Here is a 15,977-nt window from a genome sequence, read left to right on the forward strand (position 1 = left end):
CTGTGGCATGCTTATCAAATGTCATTAAATGGTAATGTAAAGCTTTGCTTTAAAATATTTCTGTCTTTTCAGAAGAAACAAGAAAAATTACACAGTCATCTCAAGAGATGTAGAAAGATCATTTGGTCACATTCAACATCCTAGTCAGGCTGGCCCTGCACCGAGGCCCTGCAGGGCCTTCCTTCTGCCCTAAATCAAATCACCAATAGGTCAAGATCCATTTCCTATGTATATATAATTATATACTGTTGAATTTAATATGCTAGTAGTTTATTACGATCTTTTGTACTTATGCTCATCAGGGAATTTTTGATTTGTTATTAAGTATTATTTGATTTTGTTATCATGGAAAGGTACACTTAGTGGCTAAGTCGTGTGTAACTCTTTTGGACCCCATGGACCTCAGTCTGCCAGGCTCCTCTGTCCATGGGGATTCTCCAGGCAAGAATCCTGGAGTGGGTTGTCCTTCCCTCCTTCAGGGGATCTTCTCAACTCAGGGATTGAACCCAGGTCTCCTGCACTGCAGGCGCATTCTTTACAGACTGAGCCGCTAGGGAAGCCCTATTATGTAATGCTGGTATGGAAAACTGGTTGGAATCAGTTGCCGCCTTGCTTTTGAATGATCATTTTCGTAGGAGTGATGTAATATCTCCCAACAATTTTATAAAATTTACCAAGGAAAAAGTTTGAGTTTTAATAAAGTTTTACCATATAAAACATTTTGTGTGTGGTTTTTATCTCTAAGCCTTGAAGATCATCTTAATACTATTTTGACTCAAGATGCATCTTGTAATGGAGGGGAAAGAGGAGCATGGGAGGACTTTAGGAAAAACACAGAATCAGGGCCTCCCAGATCCCCGGGGCCACTTATGCACATTAACAATGCCCCGGGCCAGTCCCCTGCAAGGAGAATGTGGTCAGCCTGTGCACTGCCTACAGCCACAGGAAGCCCCGGAATCACCTCAGCCCTCATCCTCAGGTGCCCTGCGCCAACTCTTCCTCCAGAACCCTGGGAGTCCAGACAGCAGGCTTCTGAGTATCTCAGCAGGGGGCTATAGGCCAGTGTCAGGGACTGTTGTTCCTGGACCAACAAGGGCAGCAGAAGCCACCACGAGTGTTTCAAGAACTCCCTGACCAACCAGGCACTTATCTACCCTTGCTCAGGCTGAGGGTCACCACCCCCTTGTCTCTCAGTGAAGTGAGCGAAAGTCATTTGACCTGATGAGGTTCTGAGAGTGAATGACCACAAGATTCAACTTCCTCCGCCCTGAGGAGCAAAGCCTGATCTCAGCAACAAGCTCACACCTCTCTGGGAGGCAAGTGTCTGTTAAGCAAACTCAGATGCGTGTCATGAGTACATTGTGAGCAGAGCACCGTGGGCTTTCCAACCCGGAGGGAGAGGCGATTGATCGTGAGGATGGCTCTTAAAGCCTGGGAAGAGCTCACTAATGTCTAGTCACTGACGAAACCAGCCCCGCTCACTGTCCCTGAATACAGACGGCTCCTCGCTCAGACCCTTTAATCTGGAGCCAAAGCACCTGTAGCTCATGTTCCCATTTAACGCGGTTTTCTGGTCCAAAGTGTGCGCCCACAGGCTCCCCAATGCTCTGAGTGTCCCACGAAAGGAGGATTCTGCGGCTTCCGGCGAAGGCCGCTCTGGGCGCAGAACAGCTCTGCGCGGAGCCCTAAGGAGGCGGAGGAGCGCGGACATCCGGCCCCGACGCCCCGCTGCCGCCGGAGCCGCGGACCGAAGTGTCCTCTGCCTCTCGGAGACGAAGCCAAGCGGTCTCCTCTCTCCAGCCATGAGCACTGCTGTCCCCCTGCTCACCATTCTCTTGTTTATGAGCCACGTTCCACCAGGTAACAACAACAACGAAAGCTGGCTGACGCTTGGTGAGAGTAGAGTGCCTGAGACCTTGAGCGGATCCAGTGATCAGAGCAACGTCACCATCACCTCTGCCTGAGGAGGGGTCTCGTGGGAAACCTGGGAAGACCCGCAGCCTCCTGACTCAGTCGTTCCCCACAGCAACTCTCAGTTAGACAACGCGAGGTCAAGGGTGTTTCAAGGGCTTGCAAGAAACCCTCCTTGCTCCAGCACTGAAGATGAATTATTTAGGCAAATCTACTAGCAGTTTCTAGATCTAGGTAACAAAAAACAAGGCATTGTTCTGCTAAATTTTGGTCTCCAAAATTCCTCTAATTTCAGCAAAAATTAGTATCTTAAGATACTGTTATAAGAGCTATGGCAAAGCTACAGGGGCCCAGGCAGGTGGATAGGTGAGGGTCTCCTTGAAAGGCTTACTCTGAGTCAGAGTGTGTGTGTGTGTGTGTGTGTGTGTGTGTGTGTGTGTGTGCGCGCGCGCGCGCGCGTGCGACTCCCGAGAGACTTCTAACCCATTGCTCCTTAATACTGCTGGTCTCCTGGCTTGATGATGTCCCCAGGGACCCCGGGCTTCCTCTTTCTTTTCAACATCTGTTCTCCTGGAATAGAACTTAAACACAGAGATGAAGATGGCACTGCCGTGGAGTCTGTCCACCTGCATGCTGTGTGGTATGCCAACACCCATCACAGGGGGAGGCGCAGATGTTTATCTCCAGGACCTGTTGATCTATGAGGGATGAGCGACTCAGTGCTCTACGTCAACAGGAATGTCTTGTCCTTTCCTGAGAATTCAAGGTCTCAGGGTTGGGAAGGAGCCTGAAGGTACACAGATGGGTGAATGTGGACAGTCCTCGCATAAGGAGCTGTAATCCCAGCCCTTTCATTCATCTCAGATCCCTCGTGGAGTGTGGGGCAGTGGATATATTTCACAGACAGGCAAAGTGCATGTGTGTGTACACACACACATACAGAGAATGCTACTATTCTGGGAATAAGGAAAAATCCAGATGAAAACCTTGAACACACAGCCTTAGTACTAATCTGATCCCAGAATTCTCCTTCCAAAGCCTGCTCCAGCCATCAGATTCTGTGAGGCGTCAGTGCCTTGAGCTCTCATCCCCGGGGACACTTACGCTGTCTTTCCTTCAGTCATGTTTATTTACCTCTGGCTCTCACTTAGCAAACCTCTTCTTCATCCTCGGGCCAACACTCTGTTTTGAGAGCTAGTTGACTGTTCCCTGGACTGTCTAGCCATGAAGATGACTGGACCATGATACCTTAGAAGTCAAGGGCCATCACATCTTTTTTTCGTTGGAAGCCTGCTCCCCAGTAAGGGCCTCCCAATCAGTGGATGCATAGCAAATATCAATTAGTGGTTGTTTTGTGAACGGTAAAGAGTTAAATTCAATTTAATCCATTTGACTTTCGCTTGAATTCAATGGACTTTTGTTGACTTGCTACAAATGCCCTACACCGATTTGAAGCTATTCAAGAGTTGGCTTTTGTGTTCTGGAATAGAAAAATCTAGAAGTGCTGGTTTTGAGACCTCTTTTAATGCCAGCAAAGAGCTTCGGAAGCTGTCTTGGGAATGGTGCTCTTTGTTACATATGGAGACTGCTGAGATGAAGCCACTTTCGAAAATGAGCCCCTCGTTGTGTGTGACCCATCTCCAGAAGACTAATATATTAGGCCATAAGTCAATTATGATTCAATGTTTTTAACAAGCATGTGTGTTCAGCCCTTGAAAGTGAAAGTAAAAGTCACTTAGTTGTGTCTGCCTCTTTGTGACCCCATAGGCTGTGTAGCCTGCCAGGCTCCTCTGTCCATGGAATTCTCCAGGTAAGAACTGGGATAGGTAGCCAGCCCCTTCTCCAGGGGATCTTCCCAACCCAGGGATCGATCCCAGGTCTCCCGCATTGCAGGCAGATTCTTTACCGTCTGAGCTATTAGGGAAGCCCAAGAATAATGGAGTGGGTAGCCTATCCCTTAAGAACTCTTAATGTTTGCAATGAATCCTGCAGCAGGTTGCAACCCAGAAGAGCAGCACCAGAGAGAGAAGCAGTGAGTGCCCCCTCATGATGCAAGAAATGCTGACGTGGGCGCTATCTGCACATTACATACGTAGGAATATCGTTTCCTTCCCCCAGAAGTATATCCTGTCTAATAATTTCCTTGTGTACATTATCTTTTGGATCTGTATTTCAGTTCCACTTTTGAAAGATACCCAAACACACAGAAAGACAGCTTTCTCTAAAAAGTTTTTTCTACTTTAGAAAAACGAGCAGTACAAGACTCATAACAAATAAAGACTGCCTTCTGCCATCAGTGTCAGGAGATAACAGGCAGTAAGAAAGACGGGAGGAGCTTTGATGTGTGTGAGCCCCGGAGTGAGGGCAGGACTGCCCATGGGCAGGCTTTCCTTTTTCAGATGCACTCAATCTTGCTGAATTTTCCAACAATGCCCCAAATACAAATTTTTTGTGTGAAAGCAGAGGGGGCTCTCCCAGGTACTCAGTGGTAAAGAATCTGTCTGCCAAACCCTGGGTTGGGAAGATCCCTTCGAGATGGAAATGGCAACCCACTCTTGCCCGGGGAAATCCCATGGACAGAGGAGCCTAGCAGGCTGCAGTCCATGTGGTCGCAAAGACCTGGTCATGACTTAGCAACTAAACAACAAACAGATTTTTAAGGAAATCGAGTAACAATGAAAAATCCATACAAGCTTGTTTCCAAATATTCCTTCACCGCATGTAATTCAATAAAATTTAAGGAGAGCAGTAAACAGTAACCATCACCCTCTTGTCTGTGCAGGCAGCGCCAGTTTCAGGGAGGTCTGTGAGCGTCCAAATGGGTCTTGCCAGGAATTCTGCCTCGACTCAGAAATTCATTCTGGACGATGTCTGGATGGCCGCCCATGCTGCTTGCCCTTGGTGAACGTCCCTGAAGTCGACCCCACTACACCCAGAGTGCGCTGAAGGCCTCCTGAAGCTTTTTGTTCGGATGTTTTATTCTCATTCTCCTGAAACCTTTCGCTCTTGCCTCTCTTTTGTTCTCACAGGGATTCTTAGTGAGTTCTCAATAAATCAAGAATCAAAATTTGCAAACACAGAGTCTGTTCTAAGAATCCTGTGATGTGTCCTCACTTGGCTGTGGTTTGGTTTCCATCTTTTTATCTGGCCTGGATGAGCTCCGGTTGGGGGTGGGAACTTTCTCTCACCTTCTGTTTTCAGCTGGCCCTGCAGCCCTCTGCCCTTCATCTGGGGAGACGAATCCCCTTCCACACTTGGAAAACGCACCACTTCACTCCACGCAGCCTCGCGGGGTCTCCCTTCCTGACAAAAGGGCAGCTCACAGGAAATCTTCCCGGACGTCACCAGCAAGCTGAATCACGGACAGAATGACATCCATTTAAAAGAGAAGTTCTTCTCACACCCTCTTCACAGCCAGTGCTCTGGGTCCCCCTTTTTCCACATTCTCAACAACACTTCTTCTCTTTTATTTTTTGACAATAGCCATCCTAACCGAGGGAGAGGAGCCTAGCGGGCTACAGTCCATGGGGTCGTAAGAGTTGGACACGGCTTAGCGACTAAACTACCACTACCATCATAACATGTAGTTAGAATTTTTTTGCATATGTGATGCAAACTTTTAAGATCTACTCCCTTATCAATTTTCAATTATACACTACAACGTTGTTACCTCCGTCCAGCAGGCTGTCTGTTAGCTCTCCAGAACCTAGTTACCTTATAACTGGAAGCTTGTACACTTTGACCACCCTCAGCCATTCAGCCCACCCCCAACAACCATCACTATATTTGTGGTTTCTATGAGTTTAGATTTTTTAAAATTCCACATATAAATGAGATCATATGGTATTTGTCTTTCTCTGACTTACTTCAGTTAGCATACATTCTCAAAGTTCATCCATGAATTTCCTTCTTATTTTTTTATGACCAAACAATATTCCATTCGGGGACAACTTTTCATTTATTTCTGCCTTCTTCAATTTCCTTTATTATTGTCTTATATTTTCAGTGTATAGATGGTTCAATTCTTTGGCTAAATTTGTTCCTAAGTATTTTATTGTTTTTGATGCTATCACAAATAAAATTTTTCTTAATTTTTCAGATAGCTCATTTTTAGCATATAGAAATGCAACTAAGTTTTGTATGTTGATTTTGTATCCTGAAACTTTAATTCATTTATTAGTTCTAACAGTCATTTATGGAGTCTTTAGGATTTTTTATATTTAAGATCATTTCACCCTAATGAAAACAGAGGCTATTTAAAAAACAAAACTACCATATGATGCAACAAATTTTCTTCTGGGTTTTTTTTTTTTTTTTTTGAAGGAAACAGAAACACTAACTCAAAAAGATATCTGTACTCCAATGTTCATTGCAGCATTATTCACAATAATCAAGATATGGAAAACTTAAGTGTCCACTGAGAGATGAACGAATAAGGAAAATGTGATATATATTAATATATAATGAAATGTTATTAAGCTATAAAAAGAAGGAAGTCCTGTATGTTGTGACAACATGAATGGACCTTGATGGAATTATGCTATGCGAAATAAGTTAAATATTGTATGATCTCATTTATACATGGAACCCAAAAGAAAAAAACAAACCATAAAACAATGAACTCATAGATACAGCGAACAGATTGGTGGTCATTGGAGTGAGGGTGTTGGAGGTGGGTAAAAAGGGTAAAATGGCCAAAACGTACAAAGCTTCATTATAAAACAAATCCTAGGGATCCAGCGCACAGCATGGTGGATATAGTTAATCAAACCACAAGTATTGCACACTTGTCCTGCCAGGCATTCTGCCTTGACTCAGAAATTCGTTCTGGGTGATGTTCAACAGTTGAAAGTTGCTAAGAGACTCAATCTTAAAGTTCTCATTACAAGGAAAAAATTTGTAACCATGCTTTGCTGTTGTTCCGTGCCTAAGTCATGTCCAGCTATTTGTGACCCCATGGACTGCAGTACACCAAGCTTCCCCGTCTTTCACTATCTCCCGGAGCTTGCTCACCATGCTTTTTGATGGATGTTAATTAGACGTATGGTGGTGATCACTTCAAAATATATGCGTATGTACACCCAAAATGAATATAATATTGTATATCAATTATATCTCAATAAAAAAATCATTTCTTTTTCAGTAACAACTAAAATATGAGGACAAAAATTCAGTAAGTATATAAAAGTCCTGGGTAATACTAACAAGCAGTTTAATCTAATTAATATTGTTTAAAACTTTCCCACAACAATAGTAGAATAAACACTCTAAGTGTGCATTGAGAGACATAAACTGTATTCTGGGCCACAAAATAGTCTTGATAAACACAAAATTATCTAGATCATACAAAATATGCTCAATAACCTTACTAGAATTAAACCAGAAATCAATATTCAGTACTTGGAAAGTTCCCATATATTTGAAAATCAAACAACTTCTAGATAAAAATGAATAAGCATTCGACTTGAGTAAAAATAAAAATATGATATAACAAAATGTGGGGAATAAAGCTACAGCAGCATTTTGAAATAAATTTATATTATCCAAATGCTTATATAGTCAAAGAAGAGCATATTAAATCTAAAATAAATAAAGGAGGAGATTAATGTAAATAATAAAAGAAATTAAACATAAAACCAATAGAAAATAGAAATGAAATCAAAAGCTGGTTCTTTGAAAAGATGAATAAAATTTATGTCTTACCATTCTGATCTGAGATAGAGCACACAGATTACCAATGCCAGCCATGAAGGAAAACACATTAGATCCTACAGATATAAGGTGAACAACCAGACATTATTAGGCATAGCTTTACGTACATAAATCCAACAAGATCGATGAAAACGGGTGAATTCTTTGAAAAAAACAAACTACCAAACCTCGCTTAAGCAGAAACAGATAAAAAAGAAGACAAAACAGACTATAGGGACAGAAAGATGTCATCAGGGGCTGGGAACAGGAGACAATGGACACGGAAGAATATGACGGGGATTTTGTAGGTGATAGAACTGGTCTAGGTATTGATTGTGGTGGTGGTTATACAGCTATATGCACGTTTAAAAACTTGTAGAAATGAGCTAAATTTTAATGAATAAAATTCTATTGTGTAAGACACATCTCAATATATCTGACTTAAAAGACAACACAAATGTCAGTTCTGTTCCTGTCTTCAGCTTTTATAGCTCCCTTTGACTTCTAATAGCTTGTGGCTTCTTTTCCTTGGGCTTTAATGTCAGGAAGTACCTGCTATATTCCTCCACCCAGAACACGGCCTTCCTGAGTAACCACGGCTTCCACCCCCAGAACTTTGCTGTACCTTTGAGACCTGGCACCACCATGGGGACAGGTAAAAATCTGGAGGAGTTCCAGTCATGCAGAGAAGGCTTCATCATCATCCCTTACTGTCTGAATTATAAAACGGTGGGACCTGATACTGAGTGATGGAAAAAACCCTGTCTGGCTCTGCTCCTGATGAGTTCATATAACCCCAACTTTTACCTGGGTTCATTCAAAGTCAGCTGCCATCTGATAACCCTACAGCCAAACCTTTGCCCTAAGGAGTGGTCCAAAAGTAGAAGAAAAGCAACCCTGCCTGAGGATTTAGATACTATAAACCAGACCTCTCACCTGGAGATGCTTTTCTGCCCAGCACGTAGTTGCCAGTGACTAGAGATACCTTCAGTTGTGACAATCAGAAAGATGCTACCAGCATCTATTAATAGTAGCCAAGATGCTACCAGCCAAGGATGCTACTAGGCATCTTACAATGGCAGAAATGACCTTCAAGACAAAAAATCATCTGACCCCAAATCTCAACAGTGCTGAGGTTGAAAAACTCTGCTACAGGCTTTGACACAATGATAAGAACCAGAAACCAGAGAGGGTAAATATCTTGCCTCAAGAGCATGTTATAGCCTCCCTAGAAAACCCCTAAATAGGTATGAGGCACCCACCCACTCCCATAACTATCCTTCAGAATGGTGAGCCTTTAATTCATGGACAGGCAGGATAGGAAAGTGAGTCTTAGATACTCCAGCATAACTGATAGCATTTTTCATTCTTACATATTGCTTCTCTCTTGTTTTTTCTTCTAAGTCTATTTCAGGGTCTAACCACCTTCTGGCCCAATTATCATCAGATCCCATTGCCAGAATGAATCATCCCCAGTTCAATATCCCTTACTGTATTTCACTCTGGAACACTGCTTCCCTAGGTGATTTAAACTCTAAGAAATGCAGAATGAGTTCACAACATAATCACTTGAAACATCTGCATGTTGAAAAAAAACTCTGACTGCTCGAACTTTCTAACATTGCATATACTGTGGCATCACTTCCCCAGAGTCTCTTTGTTCCAGTTGCCCTCTTTGACACCATGCTTCCCAGTAACTTGGGGCCCAGGAAGGTGCAGATTGCATTTCCCAGACTCCTTTGCCGATTTGCTTCAAGGATGGACTCTCCAGGAAGAGCTGGAGCTTGGAGAACGGGGATGGACTTCCTCACTTTTGTTCCTGTCACTGTTGCTATAGCAACAGTGGCTTGCATCCAGGAGCAACAGTGCCCTCCTGGGTCCACATTCTCATGGTGCTACACAACCCATCTCACAATGTCCTCAAACAAGTGTCTGCAACAGCTAGTCGATGCCCCCTTTCATAGACTTGAGGACTGACTCTGAAAGGTCTCCCCTCAGGTCTGCAGAGGCACCGGCACGGCTGGGTGGGGTGCCCCCTCCTCCGAGGCCTGAGGACCACAGGCGTCCTCCCCTGGCTCCTGGCTTCTTCCATTTTGTTGTCTCACTGAGGGGTGATATCCACTGCCTGCAGTTGCTTCTGGGTTCCCTCGGCGTTCTCTCGGAACAAATCCTGATGTAAGTCCCTTCTGTAAACCAAAGCACCACTCTGTTCTAATTGGGCGGATCCTGACTGATAGACCTGCTGCCACCACTGTTTCTCCTGCTGCTGTTACTGATACTATTGCTGTATCATCCTAGAACTCTAGGTAGCAGGTCAGTTGCCTGCTAAGTCTCTTCAGTCATGCCCAGCTCTTTGCAACCCTGTGGACTGTAGCCCGCCAGGCTACCCTGTCCATCGGGTTCTCTGGGTCTAGTTACTTTACAATAAATGGACCAAAGGTAATGCAGACAACATTTTCTCACTGACAATTGGTACATCAAATAGGTGAAAAATACATTAAGACGGTAGAGTGGGCTTCCCTGCTGGCTCACTGGTAAAGAATCTGCCTTCCAATGCAGGAGACATGGGTTCAATCCCTGATCTAGGAAGATCCCATATGCTGCACAGCAACTAAGCCGGTGCACCACAATTATTGAGCCTGTGCTCTAGAGCCTGGGAGCCAAAACTGCTGAGTCCATTTGCTGCAGTTGCTGAAGCCTGAGCACACTAGAGCCTGTGCACCTCCAAAATTAGAGAAGCTACTGCAATGAGAAGCCTGCGCATTGCAACTAGAGAGTAGCCCCTGCTTGCCAAAAGTAGAGAAAAGCCCGCACAGAAACAAAGACTCAGCACAGCCAAAAACAAATAAATAAAATTTTAAAAAGACTGTAGAGCAACTAAAACAGCAATTTTAAAGGCAAAATGTGCACTTTCAATTCTAGACATTATAAATGTGAAACAGAACTCAATTTCTATTTTCCATGTAACATAAAGAGGAACTGACTGCGTCTTCATCCGCTGACTGCTCAGGTCATCAGTCCCCTGCTGGGAGGGTCTCTCCACAAGGGAACACAGCAGACAGCTCGGATATCCTGAATCTGGGAAACCCATGGCATCAGCTTCTGCTTTCTCATCCGTTGAGTTTCCACCACACCGTGTACTTTTTTCCCTGGAGATTTCCTGTGAAAGACTGAGGTAACTCTCTTTTGGATAGGCTCTACTAACCACGGAAAAACCGCAGGCCCAGGGGACACTATAAAAGGCCACGGACCTGCCCGTCCAGCGACCCCAGCTGAAGCCATGCGGACGCTCCTCCCCTCCCGCTGCTGCTCCCCCGCCAGGCTCCACCTGCTGCTCTCCGCGCTCTGCTTCTTGACCCTCTTATCCCCAGGTAAGGTGGCGGCTGATTACCTGGGCCCACAGTTCAGAAAGCTGTTGGGAAGGTCAGACAAGACTCTGGAATCAGTCTTATAGATTCATAAACCTAACAGGATGACAACAGGGGAGGATGGTAGAGAGATCATTCAGTTGCTGTTAGCCAAATGCTGGATGGTGTCACATTCGGCTTTATCCTTACTTTGTAGCTTGGGATGTCTGGGTGAGGCACAGTGACCCACTGGTAGGCAGGTAGATCGGAAAGGATTGGATTCCATCAGCATCTATCATTATATCTATTCAGTAGGTCAGAAACAGACGGACAGAGACCTAGCGACAGGATTCAGTGCAGAGGGTGCGTCCTGGGGAGCTCTGTCCTGTAGGTTTGCCTCCTGAAGGAACTGACAAACCAGCATAATAATGAGCACAGCTCTCATTATGGGAGAGGTGTAGCCATGATTACAGAAGTAGGATGAACATTTCTAAAATCTGAACTAGATATCTTTGCAAAGTGAAAGGAGCACTTACCACTGTATCAGAACTAAGGCATAACCCAGACCTGTCTCATTTAAACTGGCCACTGGGCCACGCTATGCAAATAGCACAGACCCAGGAGAGGGTTTCAGAAAGAGAATTAGAGTCCCCAGTAAGAGGTTACTGAGAAGATCAAATGCTGGTCCACATTTTAGGAAGGGCTTCTTATGTTACGTAGCATTGCACAGAGTAGGTACCTCAACATAAATCTGGAGGCAATTAGGAGGATAACAGAGTTTGGAATACTAATGCATGTGCAACGTGGGAAGAAAATGATTGGGCTGGGAAATGCAGACAGTCACATGAAATGTGAGACTCTGTGACCTTAAATCCTTAGGGCAAAGAATAAATGTAAGACCTTTGAGAGGTGCCCGAAAGACTGTAAGACAAACCACCCATGCTGCTATCTCTGTGGCCTCACTTCCACTCCCTTGTGGTAGGTCCTTACACCTTTGGAGTTTTAGCTAATTAGCTTTCTTTGAGAACCCAGATCACTGAGGGGCTCTTAAAAATATGATCTATAAATTCCTGGATGGCTCAGATCGTAAAGAATCCACCTGCAATGTGGGAGACCTAGGTTTGATCCCTGGGTTGGGAAGATCCCCTGGAGGAGGGCATGACAGCCCACTCCAGTGTTCTTGTCTGGAGAATCCCATGGACAGGTGCCTGGCCGGCTACAGGCCATGGGGTCGCAGAGTCAGACACAACTGAGTGACTAAGGATGCACACATAAATTACTCAGCTTGCTTTCTTTGTCAAGCCAAGAATATATTTATTTTCTCATATGGGTGATTCCCATACCGTTAGTCTGTAAAGGTCCAAATACGTTATTTCTCCATTAACTTGTACTCACAGTATCTTACCTTCCTGGTCTTCTTTCATAATAAATTTGTTGCTTCTACTCAGCTTGCCATGTTCTTACGGTCTCAACTGAGAATGTGTTTCTGCAGCCATCCAAAGCTACCGCTGTAAACCTCTCCTCTTCTTTACCTCAGTTCCCGGGTTCCAGTCCTAACCAAACAGCAATGTGCAAAACCCAAGAGTCAGTCCCCGTGTTTGGACTGGTGATCACAGCATTGACCTTCCAGGAAACCCTCCACCTACCCAGTTGACCAATACTGAGGGCCCACTGCTCAAGTTTCAATTCACAGACTTCTTTCCTTGAAGAAGGAATTATTTTAGGAAATCAACCTATCATTTTCAAGAATAGAAATATTTCAAAGATATTCTTCAGGGTCCGTTTATTTCTACAATAGCAGTCACTTGAAGCACTGAACCCATAATCTCAGCCAGAGTTTAAATCTTTCTTGCAACCTGATCGTGTTTGGTTTGTGTCTTTCAGTTATTTCTCAGTTTCTGATGCATCGATGGTACCCTGTGATTTCTGGCACCCCTGCAGATTCTGTCAAAATGTAACTTATATAGTTCCCATGGCAGTTGGGGATATATTGAAGGAAGGGTTCAAGTAATCATTGACTTTCCTTCTATGACTTATGGCATGGCTCAAAAATTTCAGAACTATATTCATATAGTATTGACTGGACATTCTTCTCTTCTTTATGATTTTCATGGGATTGAGGCTAGTATTTTACTATGAAACATTATCTGGAATTTTTTGTGCAGACAAGCTTTAACTTGGTTAAGGCAACACCCTTCCTACTTAAAAAATAATGTTTATCAGATGTTAATGTTGATTTTCTTTTCCATTCTCCCCTTCAAATACATATTTAAGTTACTTGATCAAGTGGGAATATTGTCTATGTAATTCTGTTACAGTAAACAGGAACATCACCACCAAATTTTAAGCAGAAAATACTGACATCATTCTTAGCTAGGAATGGCTTTGACAGGCAAGCATAAAACAATTAACATGATGATAATAAAAACTATCTTATTTAATAGACTCCATCCAATATTAAATGGACCGTGCACTATTTCTTGACTGGTAAAATCTTGACACTATGAAAATTCTCAAGACACAGGTGAGTCCAAGTGAAGCTACTAACTGTCCGTTTCCTAACTCCGGCTCTAGGTGGATTTTCCATCTAGGTGGATAAATCCATCTAGGTGGATTTATTTAGCTCTGCTGCTACAAAGCTACTTAGTAAATTAACTTTTCTACTGTATAAATCACCAGGAGGAAATAATGGTCTGGACACAATGACCAATTTTCAGCTTTCTAATACCCTTTACTTTTTTTTTTTTTACTTTACAATACTGTATTGGTTTTGCCATACATCAACATGAATCCGCCATGGGTGTACATAAGTTCCCACTCCTGAACCCCCCTCCCACCTCCCTCCCCATACTATCCCTCTAGGTTATCCCAGTGCACCAGCCCCGAAAAGATATGATTGAAAGGATCATTTAGCATGTCCAGAAATTTAAATCTCCTCTGATACACTCCATGATGAAAATTTCTTTGTCCCTTGAGTTAGGTAGATCATATCTACCTTGGAAAGAAAAAAATAAATTCTACTTTCAGAGCTGATTGAAACATGAAGAGATTGAGAGGCTTTCTACTAGTTTAGAATGAACCGGTACCACATCTGAGTGGGCTTCCCAGGTGGTGCTAGTGGTGAAGAATCTGCCGGCCAGTGCAGGAGATGTAAGAAACACGGGTTTGATCCCTGGGTCAGGAAGATCCCCTGGAAAAGGGAATGGCAACCCACTCCAGTATTCTTGCCTGAAGAATCCCACGGAGAGAGGAGCCTGGCCCTCCCGTAGAGTCACAAAGAATCGGACACAACTGAAGTGACTTAGCACACGGCACATCTGAGTATCCACAGAGGTGTTTTTCCTGAAACCTCCCCCATCCCTTATCTAAATGGACTGGAGGAAATAGGAGGTGAAAATACCAAACATTTTAAAAGAAGCATAAGCACAGAGATGGAAGCATAAGCTGACGGAAGAAAACTGCAATGTTAACTATATGAGTCTGCAAGCTTCCTACGACCTACAACCCCAGAATTATCTTGATCCCGTTTAATCAAGGTCATTTCATTTCTTATCAAACTTATTTTTTCCCAATATGTTCCATCCACATAGGTCTTTCTGTTCTTCAAATAAACTAAGCAAAGGACCTTGCTGTCTATACACCTATCCTACCCTCATGTGGATAACTACTTGTCTGTTTCATTTTCATCATCCACATCTCAGTTCAAATGCTATATCCTGAGAAAGCCTTTCTTGGTCCATTTTATCAACTCCATCCTCCAGACTATATCTGGCTTATTATTGTATTCTAACCACTTAACACTTTGTGAAATTATCTCATCATTCTATTTTTCTATGGTAAACTTTTCCTCATTGAATATAAGTTGCTGTGAGAATAAGAAACATTTGTGCCATTTTCACTGTTCTATTGCTAGTACAAAGAAAAATGCCTAGTGAATAGAAGACACTCGACAAATACTGGTTGAAGATCCATATAAAGGAGTACAATAATGACATTGTGTATTTAGAACATACATTTTGTCCATCCCTTTGTTGTTTCACTTCAACATTTACCGAAGTTATTTTTGAAGCTTAAAGATATAAGGAAAGGAGGGGAGTTTGTCAGTATTTTGGCTCTTGGGTAAAAAGGAGACAGTGAATGTGATGCAATTGGATGGACACTTTGTCCAGTTTCTTTCCTGCATGTAGAAATGCTCATGCTAGATCTCACCTAATCTCACACCTAGATTTACAGGTTTATATTCATGGGCTAATGATTTTAATGCCTCTCCTTCTGCAGTAAGAAGTGGTATGGGTTCTGCGCAAAACCACTGTCTCAATCTGGAAGGCGTTTGCCGAAGAGACACCTGCAGAACGACAGAGGATATAATCGCCTACTGCAAGAGAAGGTGGAAATGCTGTCGCGCATGGTGGATTCTCATGCCCGTTCCAACGCCCGCTATCTATTCAGACTATGTAGACCACGTTAAGCCTAAGATAAAATGAAACTTGGAAAAGCATCAAAAATGAAACATGCTTGTGTCTAAAAATTTTAGAATATACACATTAAACACTGCTGGCTTTATTATCAACTTCTATCATCTCTTGTCAATAAAAATAAATAACTATATATCAATTTCAAATCAACCCGAATACTGCTTCTTTGGAACTCATTTCAATCCAAAAAAATCCTCTTTGAAAATAGCAAAGATTGAGATTGACATACATACACAACAGTGTGTAAAACAGCCAGTGGAAAGTTATTATAAAGCACAGGAAGCTCAACTGGGTGCTCTGCGATAACCTAGGTGGGCAGGATGGGGGTGGGCGGGGGAGGAGGGAGGTCCAAGAAGGAGGGGATGTATGTATACATATAGCTGATTCACGTCATTGTACCACAGAAACACAACATGGTAAAGCAATAATACTCCAAACAAAGCATAAGAAGAAAAAGTAAAGGCTATTTACATAACAAATTTTCAAAAAAAATTATCTTAGAAAGATAAAAAACCAACAGGTTGCAAAAATGAAGATATCATTATATATGCAA

At 43.1% G+C, this 15,977-nt stretch overlaps 1 protein-coding gene across 1 annotated transcript; it reads left to right on the forward strand.

The window, feature by feature from the left end:
• The first annotated feature begins 10,882 nt into the window (after positions 1-10,882).
• Positions 10,883-15,433, forward strand: LOC128068404 (beta-defensin 109-like). Its single transcript, XM_052661554.1, has 2 exons — positions 10,883-10,973; positions 15,228-15,433. Exons 1-2 carry the CDS (start codon positions 10,883-10,885, stop codon positions 15,431-15,433), a joined length of 297 nt encoding a protein of 98 aa, XP_052517514.1.
• The last annotated feature ends 544 nt before the right edge of the window (positions 15,434-15,977 follow it).

Source organism: Budorcas taxicolor, chromosome 24, assembly GCF_023091745.1.
Source record: "Budorcas taxicolor isolate Tak-1 chromosome 24, Takin1.1, whole genome shotgun sequence".
Classification (NCBI taxonomy): Eukaryota; Metazoa; Chordata; class Mammalia; order Artiodactyla; family Bovidae; genus Budorcas; species Budorcas taxicolor.

Excerpts from the sequence above, each read along its gene's own strand:
- LOC128068404 (XM_052661554.1), top strand. The coding sequence starts at position 10,883 with ATGCGGACGCTCCTCCCCTCCCGCTGCTGCTCCCCCGCCAGGCTCCAC. Across the intron at positions 10,974-15,227 it reads CTTGACCCTCTTATCCCCAG|TAAGAAGTGGTATGGGTTCT; the intron begins GTAAGGTGGCGG and ends CTCCTTCTGCAG.